This window comes from Chironomus tepperi, unplaced genomic scaffold (genome assembly GCF_022539635.2).
Source record: "Chironomus tepperi strain 1889 unplaced genomic scaffold, CSIRO-AGI_Ctep_v1 contig_445, whole genome shotgun sequence".
Lineage (NCBI taxonomy): Eukaryota > Metazoa > Arthropoda > Insecta > Diptera > Chironomidae > Chironomus > Chironomus tepperi.
Window position 1 is genome coordinate 7,671,740 of NW_027226567.1, and position 25,688 is coordinate 7,697,427.

A 25,688-nucleotide genomic window follows, 5' to 3' on the forward strand; every position below is an offset into this window, starting at 1 on the left:
TTTTGGGGTTTGATTTTGAAAGAAACAGTAACATGATCTTGTGGCCAAGATAAAGACCTTGATCTTGTTCTCGAGATCTCTCTTCCCGAGATTTGTCGATTGAAAGACCTCGAATAATTCCTTTATAGTCTTGGTTTTGAAGATTCGTCGAAACCGAGTCTTCGGGAAACCCTAAATCTCAAAAAATATGGCAATATGAATTAAAATAAATCCACAATTTACAACCAAAATTCATTCATTTTCCAAGAAATCATATAGTTTTTAAAATTCTTTTTGTTAATACTTCATATTTTATGTATTTTTTGTTTGTCACGACATTGAACAATTTTTAAAATGATATGAATTGAAAATTATCAGTATTTTGGATCGCATCAGATGTTCATCCTTAATAGAGATGGAGATAGAGGGGAAGATGACTCAATTTCATGAGCTTTTTTTGTGTATTTTGAAAAGTCTACAAGAATTCGTCATGCAAAAATTGTCACTTGATTTTTCTCAGCCTCTCGTGAGATTTACAAATGACATAAACATTTATTCTCTTATTTTTCATAATAATTATTAATCCATCATATTTAGAAAGGCGTCTACGAGAGGACTTTTTGTAGAGAAATTATAAATAAAAGACTCTAAAAGTGCAAATGACAACATTTACTGTTTGAGACTTCATTTGCTGCATTTTCATTAAATATTCTTAAAAATTATTTCATATTTGCTTTGCTGTACGACAACTTATTATACAAACAAACATCTTTTTAAGTCGTTTGTCGAGAAAAAACATTTTTAAGGAAAATTAATTGTTTTTTTTTTTGGAAGTAGAAAAAAGTCGTGAATTTTAATTGCTTTTTGTTTATTGCAAATGAGAAAAAGTTGTTGATTTGAAGCTTTTTTTGTTTTGAGGTTTTTGAGGGCAGGAAATTGAAATTCTTGCATATTCTTGGGTATGTTGATGATTCTTCTTGCAGTTTTGTAGTTATTCTTAGTACAATGAATTAATTGTTTTGTATTCGTAGTGAATTAAAGATTAGCTTGAGATTAGCTTTTATTCTGGAAGTTTATGTTGTGGATTAATGTTGTTAATCTCTGAATGATCTAAACAATCACTTTTTTTGGTCGTTACTGACTTATTTTGAATGCAGAAATCATCAGAACTCGAAGTCAACTTGGATTTTGAATGAAAAAGTTGAATCAAATCGACTTGACTCCAAACAAAACTTAAGTCGACTTGAAGCTTAAGAAATCATTGACAATTTCTTAAGAAACATCTCATATGTAGGCAGTCACTCCCTAAAAAACCTCAATCCAAACAAATCAATCAACAACTTCAAAACCGAAGACAACTTTTGGAGAAACTAAATTAATGTTAAAAAGTTACAAATTGCAAATTGCTCGGAAACTAATGAGAAGAAGTCTTTTTCAATCCATTTTGCGTGATTTTCGTCTTAATTGAAAAATTCCTAAATACTTTTTGTTGTGTTTTTGTGCATCACATTACGAGTTTTTTTCATTTTTTTATTTTATTTATTAATTTTATTTTTTTATTATTATTTCATACATTTTCTTTTTTGATTTTTTTTGTCTACTCGATCGAAGGAAATTAGAAGAATAAAATAAGAGATTTGAAAAGCTAAAATTTGTTGGGAAATTGAAATATTTTGGAATGTTTTTTCTTGTGTGTCTAGTTTATTTCCTAAATGGCACAGATGTGAATTGTTCGACATGTGGCTGATGCTGTGCTAGCTTGGAGACAGATTAAGAGTTGCGTCTAGTCACAAGCAAGCACCACACCAGTTCTATGTCACATTGTTCACATCTGGACCACAATAGAATTCAATTTAATTCATATGAACAATTTCTAACTGATTTACATCAATTATTGGAATTAAAATGCATTTTTTATTTTATTGATGCCAGCTTAACACCAGCGAATTCTGGCAGTTATCAGAAAATGTCATTAAATTCCCAAAAACTGACTAAAAATCAGCAAACAGACCAAAACATCTTCAACTTCGCATTTTTATTTATTATTTAATGAATTAAAATTTATTTTTGTATTATTTTTTTCATTGTGTCGTTTAAAAAGATTCTGAATGTGAAGCCATTGCATATCATCATCAAGTTATTATAATAATCATAATAAATATATAGCCTAAGTGAAATTGAATTGACATTTGTTGTTGTATTTCATGATTTTTTTTTTTTTGTATATTTTTCATTTTACTTCTTGAGTATGAATTTGAGCAATAAGTAGAGATTAAAAAAAATTGTAACAGATGTGAATTGTGATGTAATTGGAAAGGAAATTGTCAGAATCAGAATTTTTTTGTTTTTGTTGAAGGAATGGTAGGATGTGGACTTTTTGGACGGTAAGACATTTCATGATATTTTTGTATCCAAATATTTTAAGTAGATTATTGACTTTTATAAAGGTGTTGGAACACAAATAGTATCAGTTGGTTAATTGATCCGACAATCCGGCAATATAGCCGATGTGGCTCTAGTACGATTCCGGATTTAATTGAACTCTGGAACCAAAATCAGAGTCACAAAGACCTTAGACCGAAGGTTCGATCGATTAACCGATTTGTGCAATTCAGGGAATATGGAGGTGAGAGGAATTCTTGTCTTAAATTCCTCTGATCAGACGTCATAGGCAATTAGTGTCGACTAGTGTCAATATGAACTGACGGTTTTTCAGTCACAAAATGAATTTCATGAGAGCTTTGAATTCCTAATCCAATCTCAATCCACAATCCCATCAAAATTTCTCTCAATCTCATCCTCATTGCACGTAAGTAGTGTGATTATTGAATGAGTTGACTGAAAAAATCTTCCTCCAATGTCTTTAATTAATTTCTTTCGTAAAGTCAAAAATAAAAATATTTATCTTATCTATTTTTTCTTATTTAATTTTTTTTTAATATAACATTCTTTCCGGTTTATATTTCTTCACTATCTCGATATTTTCTCTCAACTTCTTTTAATTTCTGAGTGATAAAAGATTTATTTTTTGTTTTTATAGAAATAAAAGAAGAGCAACAAAAATAAATAAAAGTTTTTTTTTCTCTCTGTTTTGTATTATCAAGCACAGTTATAAGTCTGAAGAGATTTAGAAGTGAAATTGTAGAAATTTTTGTTTGAGAAAGTAGAAGAAAATTTTGACTATTATTTAATGTTGAAAGTTTTTTGAAATATATTGAAGAAATATGTCTATAAATTGAGACATTTAGAAAACTAAGGTTAGAGAATTGATAATTTCAGATGACATGACCTTAGAGAGTTAAATTGAAGGCAAATGGACTTAATCTTGCAAATCATATGGAAAATAGTTTTGTGAGTTAGACATTTGCTAATGCGAGATTTAAGGTTTTTAATCTCGAGTTTAAAATGTACTGAATCACGTGATTGATCTCGGAATCATATACACGTCAATCTCAAGATTGGAATCCTTAATGAGACTATTACTTTTTTTTAGATGTTCATTGAATTACAAAAATTTTAGGCATGATCGAATTGAATAAAACCCAGAAGACACACGTCGTAAAATAGGCTGAAAATCCAGTTTAGACCAGCGTTATTCTGGCCTCTGATAAGATTCGATAAAATCCAATCATAGTTCAGAGTCAAGTCGGCCTAGCGCCGGGTTTCTGGTCTTTTTCACGCCATGCCCTAGTTGATGCCAAATATTATGAAATTTAGTCTGAATTTGAAAGGTCAGGTAGAATTTTCCGATCTCATTTCAGTTTCAGTATTCAAATTTCATCTGTTTTGTGTTCCTTTAGTCACAATAGCCAACAATACCCTCAATTGTCTCTAAATATTACATTTGTGAATTCAAAAAACGTCAATTTGCATCATCCAAATGTTTTCAGGTTATAAAAGTCAGCTTCCTACTTCAATTCAGTTAGCATTTATTTTATGATTCAAAAATTTCTTTCATTTCACTTGAAAATCACATCAGTGAATTCCCTACTGGAGCTACCGACAATTGTCAATTTTGAAATAAAAACTCTTGACAAATTGCGTTGCACCATATTTCCCCAATATTTTCCTCGTGTCTTTCGTCTTTAAAATATTTTCTCTGTTTTTTGCTCTTTATTGCAATCTCCCAGTTGTATACGACAACAAGTAAAACTGTATATAGGTAAAGATTCTTCTTCATTTTTTAAATATATTTTCTGTGTATTGATAAAAGAACAACAAAAATAACGAAACATTTTTTTTTATTTTATTATTTTAAAATATAACAACATTTTCAATATCATCTGCATCAGCTTAACCTCCCCTAATTTTCCCGCAATATCCTGAAAAATATATTATCATCCTCATCCTTATTTCCTTGAATTTTTTTATTATTATTTTTGTATAACTTTCATTCCTTCTGTTTCTGTTCATAATTCGTTCATCAATAGATTAAGTGAAAATGCATCGTTCGGTAAATAGAATAATAAATAGATACTGTCTCTATGATAGTAAGCTCATTCTACGCATAGTGTAATTTTTTTTATCTCCTTTTTTTATTTATTCATTATTATCTTCAATTTCCGCACGAAAGCACGAAAATCATTTTTTTATTGTTTATTTTTTAGTCAATTTTTTATTTATTTTATTATTGCCTTTAATTCATCAGTTTCATTATAATTTTGCTTTAATTAGTCATTTTCTTTTATAGGAATTGAATTCATTTTTTGCATTTTATTTTAGTTCTCTCATTGATGTTTTATTATCATTTTTTGAATTATGAGAACATTTTCAGTTACGATACGGTTAAGTGGGGATTTTAAAACTTTGATTTTTTTGGAATCACAAACTAAGCAGACTTGTATTCAGGAGCTAGTTTTAATAACTAGTTCTAAGAATGACGAATTACGTCACAACGCTAATCGTCCTTAGAACTAGCCAAAAAATAGGGAATACAAATTTATTGAATTGTGCATAGAAATGACAAACAATTCAGTGTAGAGCCAACTTGATTCTGACATGAGGCCGGAATTCATCGAATCTGGTCTAAAGTCAAATTCAAGTTAACCTGGTATCGGATTTTCAGTCATCAACTAAGAAGTGTACCTTCCGAGGATTTGAAGTTTGTCATTAAATTTCCTACTGAATTTTAAGAATCGTACATGACAGGATTGTAATATTAAAGGCTTACAATCGAACCTTGTTTTTTTGAAATTTTGAAAAAATTGAAGGAATTCCATTTTCTGGCAATTATAATAATTTGAAAGCCATCTCTTAAGTATTAAACCTAAGCTACTGTCTGAATGTCTGAATATCTATATCCAACTTTACTAGATGTTAATTACCTCGATCAATTCATCTTCTCAATCAATCATTCATTTTTACATCCACCGATTCCATAATCTACAATTTCTTTAATCTACCTACTTATCTTAGGTATAGAGATATGCAAATAACTATTCACACGTTTATTCAACTTTCCCTCCATTGATCCTTACATTCAAGAGTTCTTTCATTCATCAATATCTGTATTTACTTGTCCATTCATCAATTCCTCGAAACGATCATTCAACTATTCGCTTTTTGCTATCCCATTCAAGTATTTGCTTATATTATCACACATCGTCGCTATTCAAATAGACACCTACTTAGTAACTGGACTATTCATTCATCCCAATCATTCATTTAATCACCAATCTATGAATCCATTCAATCATCTAATTCATGCGACTTATTGAGATGACTTTAATTCCTTTACACTTCAATGGATAGACGCTTTAATCCACCATAAGCAATTTGACCCTTTACACACTCACCTCAGTAAACAAAGCCATTAAGTATATTTTTCTTTGTTTCAATAGTAAAACTCTCGTCTACACTTGAATGGTCAGATAAGATGACTGAAGTATGTATGCAAATTGTCAAGAATCAATAACAATTTTTTTTATTTTTGGCAAATTGTGGTCAACAAACTTAACGATTGCCACGTGTAAAAATACATCTTGAAACTATTTTTATTCATTTTTATGATTCATTAAAAATGTTGTTTTTTTTTCATGAAATTTCCAAGAACAGACACAAAATACTTTGTAGTCTATTCAACCTTTTGTGTGGTTTTGAGGTTGACGAGAGTGTAAGTGCACACACAAAGGAGAACAAAATTTATTTATTCCTTTGAAGATTTGGAACTCTTTATTGCTTTTGTGTTTTTGTTTGAGAGAATTTAGAAGAGCTTTTATTACAGATGACACGTTTGTGGGATGATTGGAAGTGATGTGAATCAAATGGTGGAATTTTCAGGATCATCCAAAATTTTAGGTTCAAAGCTTTCTATTTTATTGAGTTTTGGAGAGGTTTGGCAGGATTTTGAGAGTTCAGGCTCTAAAAATCCAAAAAAGCACATTCACTGGAGTCCGGATTTCAATAAAATCGAAGTGTGGACTTCATTGGAGGCGCGTCAACGTTATTATTCTGTCAACTTTAATATAAAAGAGCTTTTAACCTTATTTTTCCATATTCTTGGATATTAATGAATGAAAATGAACATTAAGTTCAACAAAATTATTGTTACATGCAAATTTAAAAATTATTTTTTTTCAACAATTTTTAAATTCTTGGATATATTGAATTATTTGCTCTTTATATGATCAATTTAAAGCAAGTTCATACCAAAATAAGTCAATTGAGCTATTGAGTTGTTTGAGCTTTGTATTAATTGAACTTACGCCTTTAGAGTGCAGGAATTCTTGAAATTGCCAGCCTGTTGTCTAGCCATTCGGTCATTCTTTGACTCAAGTGTCTTCTCCTATCAAATGACTCTATACAAAAGCTCAAATATAGCTTAACAGCTTTGCGAAGTTCAGTTAAACGCTTTTACAAACGATAATGTTTAAATTCCATCTCGTCAAGCTTATAACATGTCCAAAATCTGATATTTACTTATCAAAAGTAATCCATTTAAAAAATCAAAACTGAAAATCTCCCAAGTGTCCATTTCGTAACTGAAAATATTTGAACTTTGTCTTGTTTATTTAGCCTGTATTTTATTAAATTTATCGTAGCATATTCACATCGTATTTGATTTTCATCAGCAACGAATTTTTTTTTATAGTTCAGCTTCGCACAATTTTTTTTTTTTTTTGTTAAAAACACGTTTATCTCGCAATAAATAATAATATTGAAAGTCACACAAGCCCTACATTGTCATAAATTCACATTGTTTTTTTGGGTTTTTGTTTTTATATTTGAAGCATAACGCACATGTGCTTGCAAATAGAACTATAACATTCTTTCGATTTAAATATGCAATTTTTTGTGTGTTTTGTGTCATTTAGGAAGATTTTTTTTTTTTTGCCATATTTATGCCTTCATAAAGCGAGAGCATATATTTTTTGATTTTTTTTTTATATTTTATGTTTAAGGAGCAATTTTGTTTCGCAAACATTTTTTTTTTCATATTTACATTATGCTTAATGCTTAATTTACACTCAACTAATTTTTTTTTTACTTTGTTAACAGTTCTCTAAAGCCTGCATAGTAAATTTTTTATGTATCATGGTTGCCCTACTTATTTAATGTCTAAAAAGGTTTTTCATCATCGAATTTTTTATTATATCTCATATCATTTTTTTATTATTATTTATTTTTATTGCAACTAGAACTGTGCAAATGAATCGCATTTAAAAAAAGTGTTATGTCATGTTGCATGTTACATTAGTTATTTTTTTTTGTTTTTTTTTTTTCATTTAACTTTAAATCACATTCCATTGTTTTATTTATTCTCATTATTAATTAGTTAATTTAGGTTTAGTTTTCTTACTTTCTTATCATCATTCTACTTCTGTTAATCTTAATGATCAATTTTTTTTTATTTTTTTCATTGTAATGCAGTTTTTTTTTTCTTCATTTTTAGCAATGAGAATTTTTATCTTTCTTATTGGAGGTTTTGAAAAGAGTTTTGAGAAGTTTTGGATGGGAATAAGTTGTTGGTTTAATTGTTATCTGAATTGAGACTAAATTGAGTGGACATAAATACGGTTAAATGTCAAATGTTTTCATATTATTGTCAACTTAGATAAGGATGACTTGAAATCAGAACTCGAAGTCGACTCGATTTGACACGAATTTATATTTGAGCTTGTAAAAATTGAAACGCAAAAAATCAAGAAAAATCTTAATTTTACTACGCTTTAGTTTTTATAGTCAATTACGATCAATTAAATGAGCTATAATGAACATTGATCATCTAAACAAATCATTAAAGCCTTATTGCCGATGCTTTAAAATGAATTAAAAATCCATATGGATTTCTAGTTCAGACTGCTCTCAAATATCAAGTTTTCACATTATGTACGTATTTAATACAAGTTCAAGTCGTATGCTTTTTGAATCAAGCCTTTAAAAATGCAAACCCGATAGAACCTCTCATGGGGTTCTCAATGGGCAATTATTTATCAACCCTAATAATACAAAGTTCTAAATAATTATCCCTAAAATCATCAATTTATTCTCAACCATCCAACAAATCAAGCCACCAGCTATTCACATCCCAAACTTCCTTATCTCCCTCAAAACTATTACCTTAAGAAAAGCTTAGGCGGGTTTGTATAACTGAATGAAAAGCAAATTTTCTTTTAATAATTTGTTAATTCTATTAATTTCATTTTTTTATATTCACACCGTTTTCACGTGTGAATGTATTGAATTTGTTCAGATTGAAAAATCAGTTTTTTGGATTTTTCAGCAAAACTAAGCACAATGGCAAGTTTTGCTCTATCGCAAAAAGTTTGTGCTTGGAATTCCTCATCATAATCAAAAAACAGATTTGAAATTGGTTGAGGCATTGCTGAGAAAATCGAAAAATTCGCTTTCTGTAAGCAAGCAAACAAGCAAACAAGCAAACAAGCAAGCAAACAAGTTAATCAGCAAGAAATCTCAATAACGAGACATCGTAGAGACTTCTAGTTTTTTGCAATCGATCCGTGCTGCTCTATAGAAGAGCTGATTAGATTTTGGGCATGGCAGGAACAGCCGTTGCTTCTAAAAAAGCAAAAAACTTTCGTTTTCATACAAAATTTCAAAATCAATGTTTTCTATGATTTTTTGAAACTTTGAACATTGTATGAAAATTATCAAACATGTGCCAAGCGAAGCTTGGCCTACCCGCTGGAGCCTGATTCCTCAAACATTTGCCAAGCGAAGCTTGGCCTATCCGCTGGAGCCTGATTCCTCAAACATTTGCCAAGCGAAGCTTGGCCTACCCGCTGGAGCCTGATTCCTCAAACATTTGCCAAGCGAAGCTTGGCCTACCCGCTGGAGCCTGATTCCTCAAACATGTGCCAAGCGAAGCTTGGCCTATCCGCTGGAGCCTGATTCCTCAAACATGTGCCAAGCGAAGCTTGGCCTATCCGCTGGAGCCTGATTCCTCAAACATTTGCCAAGCGAAGCTTGGCCTACCCGCTGGAGCCTGATTCCTCAAACATTTGCCAAGCGAAGCTTGGCCTATCCGCTGGAACCTGATTCCTCAAACATTTGCCAAGCGAAGCTTGGCCTATCCGCTGGAGCCTGATCCCTCAAACATTTGCCAAGCGAAGCTTGGCCTACCCGCTGGAGCCTGATTCCTCAAACATTTGCCAAGCGAAGCTTGGCCTACCCGCTGGAGCCTGATCCCTCAAACATTTGCCAAGCGAAGCTTGGCCTACCCGCTGGAGCCTGATTCCTCAAACATGTGCCAAGCGAAGCTTGGCCTATCCGCTGGAGCCTGATTCCTCAAACATTTGCCAAGCGAAGCTTGGCCTACCCGCTGGAGCCTGATCCCTCAAACATTTGCCAAGCGAAGCTTGGCCTACCCGCTGGAGCCTGATCCCTCAAACATTTGCCAAGCGAAGCTTGGCCTATCCGCTGGAGCCTGATCCCTCAAACATTTGCCAAGCGAAGCTTGGCCTACCCGCTGGAGCCTGATCCCTCAAACATTTGCCAAGCGAAGCTTGGCCTACCCGCTGGAGCCTGATCCCTCAAACATTTGCCAAGCGAAGCTTGGCCTACCCGCTGGAGCCTGATTCCTCAAACATGTGCCAAGCGAAGCTTGGCCTATCCGCTGGAGCCTGATTCCTCAAACATTTGCCAAGCGAAGCTTGGCCTACCCGCTGGAGCCTGATCCCTCAAACATTTGCCAAGCGAAGCTTGGCCTACCCGCTGGAGCCTGATCCCTCAAACATTTGCCAAGCGAAGCTTGGCCTACCCGCTGGAGCCTGATTCCTCAAACATGTGCCAAGCGAAGCTTGGCCTATCCGCTGGAGCCTGATTCCTCAAACATTTGCCAAGCGAAGCTTGGCCTACCCGCTGGAGCCTGATCCCTCAAACATTTGCCAAGCGAAGCTTGGCCTACCCGCTGGAGCCTGATCCCTCAAACATTTGCCAAGCGAAGCTTGGCCTACCCGCTGGAGCCTGATCCCTCAAACATTTGCCAAGCGAAGCTTGGCCTACCCGCGAGACTTTTTATTGGACGGTGTGAATATATCCGCATTGGGTTTCTACCCGATACACTAGTTGATCTTAGCAGTTTTGTTTAATTTACAATCTTAATGTATATATTTCACTTACGGCACTCTTTTCATTTTTTTAATGTTTTTGGATGTGTATTTGATGTTTTTTTATGATTTTTTGAGTGTGTGTTTGTGTAACATGTGAACATGTATGAGTGTAAATTGGTGATGCTGAGATCAATTCGACTGAAAATTTTATATCGCAGCAATTGATATTTCCTTAATTTATGAATCTAGATTGACTTTTTGAAGTGTTAGCTAAGGAAGTGCCTTATGGCATGAAATTTTCACAGTCTGAAGATGTTTTAAAGAAAACAAAAAATTCATGAAAAGTTGAATTGCATTTTAAAAAAGAATTGGAAAAAAGCTCATCGCAAAAAAAGGCGGAAACAAAAAAATTTTATCCATAAAAGCAAATAAAATTTTGCCAATTCAATTTCTGAGCCAAATAAGGCGAAATAACCTCCAACTCGGAAGTAGAAAAAAAAGAATGGATATAAAAAAAATTCACATTTCGCTTAAAGCACTTCCTTCCTTTCGCCTCACACTTTATTTTTGTTCACTCCGATTTAATATTGTGTTTCGAAATACACTCATAAATTATTCGTGATATCTTCCTTATATGCAATAAAAATATCATACTTAACTCTCATCATATCAACTTCATTTAATAATATTTCAGTCGAAATTGTTTCCCTTGTTTCTTGCTTAATTCTCATCATTTAATGATCAATTTAATATTCTACAAGAGCTTAACAGATTCACATCGTTTCTCTCTTCTTCTTTGCCTTAATCTTTCATCATTTGATTCAGATAAATTTTCACATTTTTATATATTTTTTTTTTACTTCTTCTTCATTTCAACTTGCTCGTAAATATGAATAAAATATTCAATCAATGCAATAAAAAATTTCATATGTTTTAACGTATACGATTTGTTTTCTTCCTTTTGTATTCTCAATAAATGGTCACGTTTTACGTGGATGAAATTTTTAATGGAATAAAATCATTTTCTGGATTTTTTTTTGTATTTCAAGCTTTTCTTTGAGGATTTTTATGGATTATTTTGATTATATTCTGGATGTGTTTTTGTTGTTATCTCAGATTTTTGATTTTCTGAGGAGCATCTGGATGAATTGTAAAATTTGATCATCATTGGATGCAGTGAGGAATATTTAACTCGTTTAATTGCCTTTTCAATGGTTTTTCCGAGCACCACAGCATAGATGCTAGGGCAATGCCCCGTAACTTCATTGTATCAGCTGAGTTTTTGGCTATTTTGATTTAATTGGATTTACAGCCTGGCATGTGGCTAGATTAGTTGATTCATTATTAATGAAAGATCTCTTAACAAAAGCTAGAGATGGATTTGGATTTAGATGAAGTCGAGTCGACTCGAGTCGATTTTTCCATGCAAAATCTAAGCAGATTCCAAGCTCTGCTCTAAACTTTGAAATAGTTGTAGTGTATCTTACAGGTATTTCAAATTATTTTCATAAAATATGAAAAATAATTTTACCCCACATTTCTCATCAATATAATAAAATAGTTGTAAATTGTGGTAAATCCGATTTTAATATTCAAGATTTACCGATGTAAAATCCAATAATCTTCAAGTTTATCAGACATTATGTTGATTCTGCTAAGTACAACAAGCACGACCTACTTTGTGATAAATCTCGAGTGGCACGTGGTAGAAAATTATTCATCCATTGGGTGTTATTTCAGAGAATCAACACAGAAATGAACGTTAATCATGAATTACTTCTTAAATACTTCTTAACTGTCAAGGTTACTTACAAAGCCTTGAATTTAAGACAACAGGAAAAGACAGGTTTTCTTTCCATAAATTTTGGTTTTCTTCTTAATCCCGAGAATATGTTAAAACTAGTTAAAGGTACGTTAATGTCTAAATTGTGACTAGTTCTGATGGTGTTTTTCCCACTCGGGGACGACTTAGCCATAATATTTAAAGATTCAAACAATTCTAAGGTTAATGTCCTAGCTTTTTTGGTTTGAAAGCTCAAATTTCCTCTTATCTAACGATTTTTATGATACGAACCGGAACTACACTTCCATAAAAACGTTAAAATTCCCAGAAAATGACCATTCCATCAAAATTTTCATCCACTTATTTTTTCACGATATTTTTTGATAAAAATGTCTAAAATTTTTGACTGCAATGACTAAATTTTCTCACTTAATTATCACTGTTTTTGATACATTTCTCATCGCACAGAGGTGGTTTGCATGATGAAATTCCATTTGACATCGACTCATAATACTCTTGTTTTCTCGTTTATCATTCAGCGTCATTATTCTTTTTTTAAATACTTTGTGTCATTTTTTTATCGGATTTGATTTTTTTTGGGAGGGACGAAATTATTCTTTTTTTTATCTATTTTATTTCTTCCATCTCAGTTTTTGTTATCTATGTGCAGTAATAAATTTAAAATCATGATCGAAAACTTGTCTCCGTAAATTGAATATCGGATTTTCGGAAATCATCACGTTTTAAATGCGAATCCTGAGTAGCCGCATGAACATTGAGCTCTGAAATGAGAAATTGTTGAAGAGAAAAAAAAGTTCGAAAATGATTTAAAATTGTAATTAAGATTATTTTTTGCTAATCTACAAACTACTCATAAAAAAGAAAGATTTTTACTAAAAAAGGAGAAAAAAATTAAATTATGGTGAAAAATAAAATTGTGGAAAAAATTAAATATAATTAAAAAAATTTACAAGAAAAACCTCTCATTTGCATTACCACGAATTATTGGATTATTTATGCTTTTACACCGTAATATTCTTTAATTTCTTGGATGACATGGACTTTATGTACGAGAAAGAGTGTCTTAAGTAATAGATAGGGGGTCATTTGCTTTGAATTTTGAGATTTTAATTAATTTAATTTTCATATTTTTTAATTTATCAAGATGAACTCAATTTTAAGGCAGTTTTTTAGTCAATATAGCCAATTGAATTCTGCTTGATTCTTCAATTATTCCCCACATTCTCCAACTCGACGTTATGTTGTAGCTAAGCTCAAAACCATAAACATATCAACAACATCGATTTCATTGTAACATACTCAACATACAAACTCAAACCATGCTTACAGTTTACAAAGGAATTCTTCATTTATTTCACCTTAAATCGGGTAACTTAAATTAAAGTCCAATAAAATTGTCATTTCGATTGACAACTAATCAATAGCCTTTGAAAATTATTTAACAGATTGAATATCAAAAGCTTAATGTTCAGCTTCATTTATTTTATGTAAATTGTAATTGATTGAAATTCAATTTGTTAGGACATTTCAAAAGGATAAATCAATAATTGAAATGCATGGTTAAACGTTAGAGGAATCTTTTTGATGAAATGTGTGTTTGGTAATGAATTAAGTTGATGTTGATATTTTGATGAATTAATGAGCGGCGTAAGATAGAAGAAGACATAAGAAGGTCAAAAGTAAACTTAACAGGCAAAGGGACCGCTTTTGGGGACCTTCGTGGTAATTTTGTACCATGAAAGTATGCTCATTGCCTGTTAGGGTGAGTAGAATGTTTGTTTTGGTTAGTTTTCTCAAAATTTGGTTAAAACTCTTTCTCCTTATTTAAAAATTAAAGTTTCAGTCTGAATTTTTGTCAAGAATTTTGACAGTGAATGCTAATTGAGCAATTCAACAACTTTTTAATTCACAATTTTCTTAAAATTTTCACAAAAACACAGATTAAGGACAAAAATTTCCGAACGAATCGGTTAATCGAGCTAAAATCCGGTACTAGGTCAGTGTGATTCTGGCGTGGTTCCAAATTCAAATTGAATCCGACTCCAAGTCAGACTCACTACGGATTTGTGCCGAATTTTTGATATATTAACCGATTTATGCTATTCGGGATCAGATTATCAGATTAATAAGACACAGCATCAACATAGCAAAAAAGTTTTATGAATTAATTAACTTTTCTTATGCCAAAAATTTACCCCAAAGAAAATAAACCAATAAATTGTGGTCTAATATATCTTAAAGATTATCATGTAAGCTCATGAAAATTTGATTGAGATGTTAGTGGATAAGAAGCCTAAAAACTTGCTCCTTTTTGTGTTCGTTTCCTCAATAAAGAACTAAAAAAAGCTTTTCATAACTCAGAATAATCTCAAGAATTTAATCTCGATCCAAAAAATTAAATGCCTTTAAAACACTCCCTTGTCATCATTATCCCATGTCAACCAAATATAATATTTTCTATAAATAATTTACATGACAAGATATGAGAAGCGTAGAGGCAATGATCACAAATTTGAGGATTCTTGAGCTGTGGTAGTGAAAATGAGGCAATCTATCATAATAATGAAAATAAAAGATCTATAGATAAGTATAAGTAATTATTATATTTTGGTAAAGTATGCTAAACAAATCGATTATCAATTACGGAATCATTATTCATAGTGGAAGGATTAAAAATAAATAAAAAAGATAAAAATTTTTCTCAGCTAAGAAAGTTGCCATATTTTTTGTGGATCAATCTAATAAAAGTTTCATGCAAATTCTTATTGTATGAAAATTGGGAAAAAGTGAGAAAAAAATATAAAAAAAAAATTTGGAACTTTTTTTTGGATTTTCGTTGAACATACATTACCTCGTATATTAAGTCATACGGCAAACAAAAAGTACAAAAATAAAACAAAAACAGTAACAAAAACAAAATTCATCTGAATGTTCATAAATTGTAAAGTGTTTTCTGTAAATATTTTAGTAAACAGTTCATTAAATTTTCATATTTTCTCTCAAACTCAAGCACATTTGTGTTATTTTTTTAACTCTAATTTTACTTGCGAAAATGATTTGCATTTTTCATTCTGCATTTGCAAGAAGGTTTCGTCGTATGTTTTGAGATATGCAAATATTTAATTTGAAGATTTTTGAAGATTTTCAAATGTCTGTGGGAAAATTCAATTGAATGCATTTGTTGATTTTATTGATATTTGTTATGCTAAGTGACAAGATTGAAGGATTTTTGGAAGGTTGTTAATGCAATTGAATGTTTCCAAATCTCATTTTATACCAAATTTCTATCTTAATGTTTGTTTTGTATGAATAATCTTGATGGCATTACAGTATATTAGGTGAGGGGTAAAATCCCCGAAAAATATTATTCCCACAACCCATCGGGATAAAAACCCCGAAAACCGCAAATTTTTATATGTTCCCTGCGGGATAATATTCCCACTTAGAAATGCAGGTGGGATTTTTATCCTGCCGGGAAGATATTAATCCCACATATATTTTCAAGTGGGATTTTTATCTTCCAGGAAGATAATATTTCCACTTGCATTTCCAAGTGGGAATATTATCCTCGTGGACCACGATTAAAATCCTGGTTTAACTTAAATCCGGGAATTAAAAGGGTCATTGCGGATAAAAACTCCACTTGTATTTTCAAGTGGGGTTTTTATCCTCAAAGATTTTCATGAAGATACAAATTTCGCTTAGTAATTAGACAATTTATGATTTTTTAAGTAATACCAAATCCCTAGAATTGTCATTGATATTTTCTTGAAATCTTAGTCACTAAAGTCGGTGGCTAAATGTCCGCTTATTTTAGCGAATATTGTAGTATTGTAGCAGGTTTAATTCTAGATTTAGTTCGTGGAAGTGACTTGGACTCTACTGGATCTTGTGTTTATGGTCGAGGAAGAGACTAAGACTCTACGTGGAAGAATTATGTCAACAATACTTTTTAATGGATAGGTAAGACAAGAAGGAAGTCAGAAAGGATTGAGGGGAAAGCGCAAGCTGCTGCTGACTGTGGTAATATTAGGGGCCAATGTAATACTATTAAAGAGCTTGGTAGACAGTCAGTAAGAAAACAGGCACCAATAAAATCAAAAGAGGGAAAAGTCTTGTTCACTTTTGACTGCTGGTGGAGAGACCACTTTGAGGAAGGCACAAAGAGATGGAACAGTTGTTGAAACAATCGACAACCCCCAGAGTTGAGGCAGTCAAGAAAATGGAAGCAGATGGCGATGCTATTCCTTCTGAGATCCTTAAAGTGGATGCAAATGCCACGGGAAAGATGCTCAAGCCATTTTTTGATGAGATTTGGTCCCTAGAGCAGTCCATAGAGGATTGGAATGAGGGTCTCATCGTAAAGCTTTCTAAGAGAGTGGCCCCTAATATTACCACAGTCAGCAGCAGCTTGCGCTTTCCCCTCAATCCTTTCTGACTTCCTTCTTGTCTTACCTATCCATTAAAAAGTATTGTTGACATAATTCTTCCACGTAGAGTCTTAGTCTCTTCCTCGACCATAAACACAAGATCCAGTAGAGTCCAAGTCACTTCCATGAACTAAATCTAGAATTAAACCTGCTACAATACTACAATATTCGCTAAAATAAGCGGACATTTAGCCACCGACTTTAGTGACTAAGATTTCAAGAAAATATCAATGACAATTCTAGGGATTTGGTATTACTTAAAAAATCATAAATTGTCTAATTACTAAGCGAAATTTGTATCTTCATGAAAATCTTTGAGGATAAAAACCCCACTTGAAAATACAAGTGGAGTTTTTATCCGCAATGACCCTTTTAATTCCCGGATTTAAGTTAAACCAGGATTTTAATCGTGGTCCACGAGGATAATATTCCCACTTGGAAATGTAAGTGGAAATATTATCTTCCTGGAAGATAAAAATCCCACTTGAAAATATATGTGGGATTAATATCTTCCCGGCAGGATAAAAATCCCACCTGCATTTCTAAGTGGGAATATTATCCCGCAGGGAACATATAAAAATTTGCGGTTTTCGGGGTTTTTATCCCGATGGGTTGTGGGAATAATATTTTTCGGGGATTTTACCCCTCACCGTATATTACTATGTAAGCTTGATCATTGCCCGAGCTTCACAAATGGAGAAGGCTCCATTATGTAAATGTAATGGGTCGGCTAAAGCTCTTTTTAAGAAGTAATGGAAGCACTGCTCAGTTAGGGAACATATTCGAGGTTTATAAATTGAACATTTTACTTGGAACTATTAAACCATTCATGCCATTTATTGTGGTTTTTGATTAGTTCTATGCCTAATTCTAAGAAAAATTAGTATCAACATGATGCAATTGTTAGTTTCTAGAAGAACAACCAGGACATACCAACAAAGAAGCTGACTTGGAATTCATTTAAAGTCAAATCAACTTTTACTGCTTTTTCATAGAGATCGTGAAAAGGACAGCGATTCTTACAATAGTGTCTAACACTTGACTTCAAATTTTGATTAAGTTAGTTAATAGGCAATCTCAAGCAACTCAAAAATCAAGATAATGTTATTAATATTGTAGCAAATTGAAAATGCGTCTGATCCAATAAATTATTGAAAAATCCATCATTACTGTCTAGAAATCCTCTCTAACCTGCCATATCGACATTAATGATGTAAATTTACCCTCTAAAGAATCTACTATAAAGCTCAAAATGCCATCACCATTAACGAAATGATGAAGTAGTAAAGGAATAGAAGAATATAGAAAGTGCTTGCAAATATTAGAAAGAATTGGGTAAGGAAGTAAAGCATGTCATTATTCAAAAAAAAAAAGTAGAGAGGAAATTGAGGTCAAAAAGTTGCCAAAAAAGAAGGAAAAAAAAAAAAATAATGTAAAAATTCCTCAATGGCCATCATTTTGAGTCAATCAAGAATGACTTTGAGTATTTTTCACTCGAAAATTTCTTACTCATGCATATCGAGAAGGGAAATAAAAAAATTTGTGTATGGATGTAAAGAGTCTGTGTTGTCGGTATTAAAAATCAATGGAAACCAAAAATCAATTTTCCTGTCATCATTAAGATCAAAATAAGGAACTTAAGGAACAAAAGTATTATTTTTCATAATATTACAAAATAAGCATAAACAAAATTTTCTAGTCATGTATAAGTTTTTAATGCATATCTCACTTGTAACTTGAAGATTTGAACAATTCCATAGAGTTGATGACTAAGGACTATTTCCTTCAAATAGTTTTAAGAACTCACCACTCTTTGGTCTTGGCAGGCTCATCCGTAAACTTTGATTCAGTTCTGTTAAACTCATTTCAGAATGTATCTTCTGTGGACTTTCACTATCGTCGTCACTATAACTGTAAATGTATGGAGGGAAGAAGTTTATGTATTGATAATGAATGAATAGACGAATGAATGGGATATACAACACGGGTAGGATGATAAAGGATATTACACACGAATGAATAACAATTTGAATAACAATGATAATAAAGACTTTGGGGGCAGCACAAAGCAGCTGAATTGAGAGGAACTTTTTCCTCTTTTTTCACTTTTTTTTTATGTATCATAAAAGGGATGCTAATTTACCTATTATTATGATTTTCTGCTTCAGCGGCTAAAGCATTCACTACAGCACTTATCGTGTTCGAGTCATGATTTCCATCTGCTTCGTCTTTTTGTGCCATGATATTTGGATTTTTACCGATTTTATTTAACCTGTGGTGATAGTAAAGAGAGATTGTCAATATTTAACGGCATTTATAAATTCAAATGATTTCCAAGAAGTCTTAATGTTTAAATTTTTAAATCAATCATTTGTAACCGGATAGGAAGCCAATAAGTCACTCAACACTTTTCAATTGGATCAAATCTCAAAAAACCACATCAAAAATCCCACAATTAATCATTAATTCCCCCACCGCCGAAAATTAAAATCCATTAATAAATCCCCATTTACCTTTCAGCAGCTACAGTCTCCATTGTTTTTCTCATAAGAGGATATTGGTCAAGCACAGCGTTAAAATGATCGACACTCAACGAAAATAAATTACAATAAGTTTCCGCTCGAACGCTCGCAACACGTCGCGCATTAGTAAGCAAACAAATTTCGCCAAAATAAGAGCCATCGGACAATGAAGTTGCAACCTAAATTGAGTCGATTCATGGATAATAGAAACATTAATGTTGATGATGATTTGGCGTTTAATAATGACGATGTTGGTGATGATGATGATGTCGGAAGGGGTAGCCGGTAGTAAAAAAAAAGTATTAGATTGGGCATAAAAATAATAAGGAAATGGGAAGTCATCAAAGCATTAAATAGCTTTGGATGATAATCCAAAAAAAAAAAAAAGCTTATTCTTTACCTCGCCATTTGCCATAACGATATCGACAATTCCTTCTTGAATAAAATACATTTTTGATCCTATTGTTCCCTCCTTAATTATAATATCACCTGTGTATTATTGTTATTGTATATTTCAAGTGTGTATACGTATGAACAGCATTTCCATTATATTGATTGAGCAGGTTCGATGACGAATAAGAAGGCATGGAAAAGAAAATAAACAGAATAAAAAATAAATTCCGTGACGTTTGGTAATCAAGAATGTGAAGTTTTGTTAATTTCCGTCTGTGTAGCCAGAACGGCAATAAAGATAATCGATAAAACAAAAATAAGTTATCGAAGTTTAGCGCACTTTTTTTTGGTTCGTAAGGAATTTGCAGGATAATTGTTGCATTTTATGACATTTAATGCATTTTTTAGAATGCCATAGATTTTAGGATGTTCTTCAGTAGGCAGGTTGGTCTAATACCTCATCAACTGATGAGATGTCACTAACAGACAATGAGCATACTCAACTAAATGAGCATTTTCATGAGTTAACTCATTAGCAAGCTCAATTTAGTAAGCATACCCATGTCCATTCCATGAACATCTCCCATGTCCATTCGGGTATAATCTACATAAACTTCCGTTCCTTCCAAACCAAGAAAAATGCACTAAAAAAACTTCCAAATCATCAGATAAAATCAAGATTGATTGCATCACGCTACATACCAGGTTGAAAAACTTCGTATCTTAATTTGGTAACTACATCCGATACAAAGTTTGAGTCAGCATTTGCAAAAAAAGGCACTGAAGCAACCAACGACCTGTAATTGATTGGTACAAGATAATAAATATTATTTAACCAGATCCAGGAACAAAGAAATGAAAAAAAAAAAAAAGAGATAAATTATTGTTGATCATGAAAAGATGATAAACAGTGCATGTACAGTATTATTATCAATAAAGATGATTCATTGCTCGATGATGATTCGTGATTTTTGATGAGATTGATAAAATACAGAATGAAATCAGTTCGGTCATTACTTTTATGTAAATGCTATGATTATACATTATTCATTGTGAATAATTTACAATTTATATGGGGATGTATCCAATTATATTTGAAATTCATGAAGTTTCATTACTGAAATTCACACTGGACATGAGTATTGTTCACATAAAATGCTTCAATAATTAATTTAATCTCTCCATAGAAATAAATGTAATAAAGTCACGAAAGGCTTTTCAACTTGACATTTGCATCAGGTTCAAACTAAATTAATGGAGAAATAATTTTGTGATTCATGCGATTTGTCAATGATATTGTTGATTTGCGGATTAATGATATTCTGTGTCTAAAATTAGATTAAAGAGTAATTTGCTCGAATTATTAATGAATTGCATTTGGGACTCGTTTGTCGTGAGTGAGAGGATATTATTGAGCCTTATGATCGCAATCAGATGTGACGATGTCGTCAGGGCAACTTCGTGCCTTAACGTTAATATTGCAAACGTAAGGCACCATCCGAACACATTCTATTGTTCGATTTATTGAGTATATTTCCCTAAATTCCCGAAAAATTACTAATCGGTCAGAAAACGTCATCCCGATATGCAGCACTCATATTTAAACTTTGACCAAACCATAGCACATTTGCGCACGAGTCGGTCATTACCAAAGTACAAAACTTGTTGATACACGGAATATTTTGTAGACTTTAATTTATATTTATGACCAGAAATCATGTAATCTGGTAATAATGAAAACTTTTCAGTGTCAGAAATAGCACATAAGAACTTATTAAAAGTGTTGGAACTAGCACACGTGGAAGTTTGAGGTGAGAATGGAGATTTCGTATTCGGTTGGCACTTGAATTAGTTTTTAGAAAGTACTTCGTTTATTGACATAATTGTACAGGCTGAACTGTTAGTTTTTTGAAGAAATTGAGGAAATTTTCTTGCAAATCAGTGTGGTTTTCTGAGAAATTAATGACAAATCTAATGATGTCAGAGTAAGGAGTTTTCACTTTGATGGATGAGCTATACATTAGCATCACTATCTTTTTTCATGATATGGGTTCGATTCTTACTTTATATTGTTCTCATAATAATTCTATGTATAAAATACCCTAAACATGTTAAAGAATCCCAATACAATTACAACTCTGTCCTTTTGAATACAAAAGCATTTACAGACATTTAGGAAGCATTTTAGAGACCAAAATTGGCTATATTTCTCACCCCAACAAACCTCATAAAACAATATAAAGTTGGATGTCCCCATCTAAGTTCCAATTTATCTTCAACCATGTATCAACAGCCAGTAATGTAACTAAAGCTCAATATCATAGATTGTATCTGTTTATCAATATCCAATTCATTTACGTAAACCCTTATCAAAAAAACATCAAACCATTCACTGTCAATTTTTTATATAGACATACCAGAATTTGTACATCCATACAATAATATTTATTAGGTTAGGTCATCAAATAGAAGAGTGAGTAAAGTTATGAATGAATGAATTGCTGTGTATAATAATCATGAAATGGGGGGGGGGAAATGTAGCATGATATTGTATATACATCCTCACACCAACCACTCATCATCCAAAATCGAGATTGATTTATTTGACATTTTTTTATAGACTAAATCAATATTTTATGTTACATGCCACTCACGCATCTCTTCATGATTATTTTTTTATGTACACAAATTTGTATGAATTTTTAATTTTAATTTACTTACAAATAAATATTTAATTAAATCATATCACATGACTTACCTACAGTTGTAATTGATCACATCCTCTCGCAACTTTTCACTAAGCTCGCCCAAAATACATTCCTCATCAAAGAATTTACCCTGATAGCGATGCTCGAAATATTCCGTGATTCGTTGCCGCATATCTCTTGGTAATTTCCTATATGCCATGTATTCCTCAACTTGCTTCACCTGTGTAAGCGTACGAGAATGAAAAAAATATTAATTAAGTATGAGATTATCAAGAATTTTTGATGATGAAGCTCAACTTGTGTTGAGGCTGTAACATTAATAAAAAATGGCAACTCACCCTCTCACGATACTGTCGTCGACTTGAATCTAAACTTTGAATTAGATTGGTCGCATGTCCCAAAAATAGGGCATAACATGTTGCTCCAGATATCATAGATAGCATTGTAAGCCACATATCGGTCAGAGATTGAGGAGGAAATCTACAAAATGATGCGTAAAAAATGGTAAACGTGGAAAAATGGCATATGTCAGTTGAATCATCATATCTAAATAATTTATGTGTTACCGCACCTTCCATAACCAATGCACAGCATATGTGACATGGCCTTAAAGAGTGCCCAAGAGTATTGTTCCAACCAATATGCTTCCTGTTGTTCATATAGCATTCACAAATATACACAAAACGGAAAAAATGTATTAAGTTGAAATGAAGTTTATTTTTTTTTGTGTTTATGCTGAAATAACTGTCGAGCAACCAACTGTTTATTATTCAGGATTTATGATTTATTTATGCCTCGAAAATATTGCCAAAAAAAAAGCACAACTAAGCACACTAGTACACGACTACTCATTTTCGATCGTTTTTCAGTCATACTTTTGGGATATTAATGCATACAAAACATTCACACGCATACCAAACTTACGCTGGAGACACAATTGTGAAATTTTTTTGAAGATTTTTATCGTCAAGGTTGACAAGGAGATTTCCACCTTTTTATGAATTTCAGTTAGTTTAATGAAACGTTGAATATTGAATGAAAGCATATGTACATGTTGACTACGAAGTTCTATTTTTGGGCAGATTCCAAATTGTTGTCCTAGCTGTTGAGTGTTACGTGAATAATGATAGGAAATATGGGTAAGTTGGAGAAAGGATTTGTGGAATTGAAACAATGTGACATCTGAGCTGACTATGCAGTTCTATATGAAGATGATTCTGTCGTGGTAAAGTATAGATCTCTTGTATGTTGATGGCAAATCAGAAGACAGCATAGCTGAATTATTCTTCTGTTAAATTGTGAGTTCAAATCCTATTAAATTACTAATTATTTGTGTTTATTGATGAGTACTTCTTTAGTTTTTTGTTGATTGACTGATCCTTAGTTTTCTCAGGATTTTCCTATTTTAGAGACTGTGCATCCAACTCTGAATTTTTCCTTCCTAGCCCAAAAACACATACCTACTTTATATTGCAAACAGTTGATCAATTTCATAAAAAAATGGTTCCATATTTTTATGAGCATTTGCCATGAAAAACTCAGTACCTTTTCGATTATTTCCTGTCATTTGTACTGTTATATTATGGAACCCAAAATTTTATTGCTTTTGGAACTTATTTGAATTCCAAGATATGCTTATGTAGTAGGAACAGGAACTAAGTACTTGAGAATAAATTGATTGTGTGAACTCTATGCTTAGTTTAATTATCGGAATTGATAAAGAGGAATACAATTTTATATTTTTACGGTTTCCCTGACTTCAAAGCTGGAATGGAGTTTGTTTGTCCAACCCAGAGTGATTAACTTGACATAATGTCTAGTTACTAACAAGGACAACAGTCGACTGCAGAAATTTTCTCCGGAAGGTTCCACAATATTTGTATTTAATCGACCCTGGGCCTATTTGTTGATTAGAAATTGTGTCAAATTGTCCATTCGGGAACTGCCACACCGGACAAATGAAGTCGTAAGAATTAAATAATCATCGATTAAATCTCGACCTTTGTGACAAAAAGGAACAAAAATTCATACTAATTTTAACGAAAATCCATCAATTAATTCTCCATAAATAGCCACAATCAAAATGACTGAGCAAGCCAAAAGTGCAAAATAATGACAAATCAGGTAAATTTACCGTAATAATTACTCAATCAATCATTTTATAAGAAAACTTCCAGCGCCTGCCTTCAAAATAAAATTGACTAAAAGAGAAATAATTTCCCTATCCATTAATTCGTTTACTGATCTGAAAATATACAAGCAGTTGTGTCAGCAGGTGACCCATTAGCATACAAGCAAATCTGCTTAATTTCAATTCACATATTAAGTGCTTGTGAATCTCACCAAAAACATAGCTCAATTAACTTTATCCATTTCTACCTTATAAAAAACCAACTTTCATATTCATGCGATGCGTATTCACAGTGGATAACACAACATGCACGAATAAGTTCTAATTTTCATATTCAACGCATTATAATGTCACATGAAATTTATTCATTCATTATAATTCTCGCATATGCACATGTTCATTCATGAATTCACCATTCCATTCAGCCAGCCCACATACAGACATTCTCAACAACATCAACGACGGTTGAGGCACTCACATGGAGTTTTATTAAATTAATCTTTTATTATTATTTATTTTTTTGAACATATGTCACATGTTAAATAATTCACCTGAAGCTCATTGATAGCCACCCATGAGTTAGATGGAAATCCTTGAAGCATCGGTACCAAGAATTGTAGACAACCGCTCCAGTGACCAATCAAAAGCATCATGCAAATTAGATTGAATATTCGCATGAAGACAGATGCCATGTTAAGGAACTATAAATGGATATTGCATAAAATGGGAGAAAAGCATAGAAAAAGAAGAAAAAATTTGAGATTTTTTTATTTTATTTTTTATCAAAACTTTTAAACAATTTTTTATGACTTTAAAGAAACATTGAATATCAACTTTAAGTTCTTTCGTAATAAAAATCATTCTTTTTTTTTTCATGAAAATCATAAAAAAGTGCAATTTTTAATGGACGAAAAAATTGTAATGTAAACGAACATTGAAAAAAAAATTCATTTTAAAATTAACGGATTTTTTTTAATGGTTAAAAGTTTTTATATTAAAATATTTATTTTTTTTGTCAGACTTCTGAATGGTCGTTGATACATTGTTGATCATTTAAAAGTCTGTGTCTTAAGTTGGGGAATGAAGAGTGTTAGTATGGATAAATTATGAGATTTTTTGTCTATATTTGTTGAAATTAATGGTTGTAAATTTTCTCTAAGAATCCAGAGTAGACAAAAATACGCTAAAAATAGTAACAAGCAAGTCAATG

At 32.0% G+C, this 25,688-nt stretch overlaps 1 protein-coding gene across 7 annotated transcripts in view; it reads right to left on the reverse strand.

Moving 5' to 3' along the window:
• Positions 1–10,339: 10,339 nt before the first annotated feature.
• Positions 10,340–25,688, reverse strand: part of Ih (hyperpolarization activated cyclic nucleotide gated potassium channel Ih) — a 100,900-nt gene continuing 85,551 nt past the window's right edge. For 4 of the 7 annotated variants that reach the window (XM_070650584.1, XM_070650581.1, XM_070650583.1 and 1 more), the window contains 10 exons: positions 25,030–25,179; positions 22,919–22,995; positions 22,686–22,827; positions 22,398–22,567; positions 20,342–20,436; positions 19,647–19,735; positions 19,238–19,425; positions 18,868–18,996; positions 18,532–18,635; positions 10,340–13,055 (listed from right to left, as the gene is read on the reverse strand). In XM_070650584.1, the coding sequence (XP_070506685.1) occupies positions 12,958–13,055; positions 18,532–18,635; positions 18,868–18,996; positions 19,238–19,425; positions 19,647–19,735; positions 20,342–20,436; positions 22,398–22,567; positions 22,686–22,827; positions 22,919–22,995; positions 25,030–25,179 (1,242 nt within the window). In that variant the 3' untranslated portion in view covers positions 10,340–12,957. Of the gene's footprint in view, positions 13,056–18,453; positions 18,636–18,867; positions 18,997–19,237; positions 19,426–19,646; positions 19,736–20,341; positions 20,437–22,397; positions 22,568–22,685; positions 22,828–22,918; positions 22,996–25,029; positions 25,180–25,688 lie in introns of those variants that run through there. The other 3 variants (XM_070650586.1, XM_070650582.1, XM_070650585.1) reach the window with 2 other exon arrangements.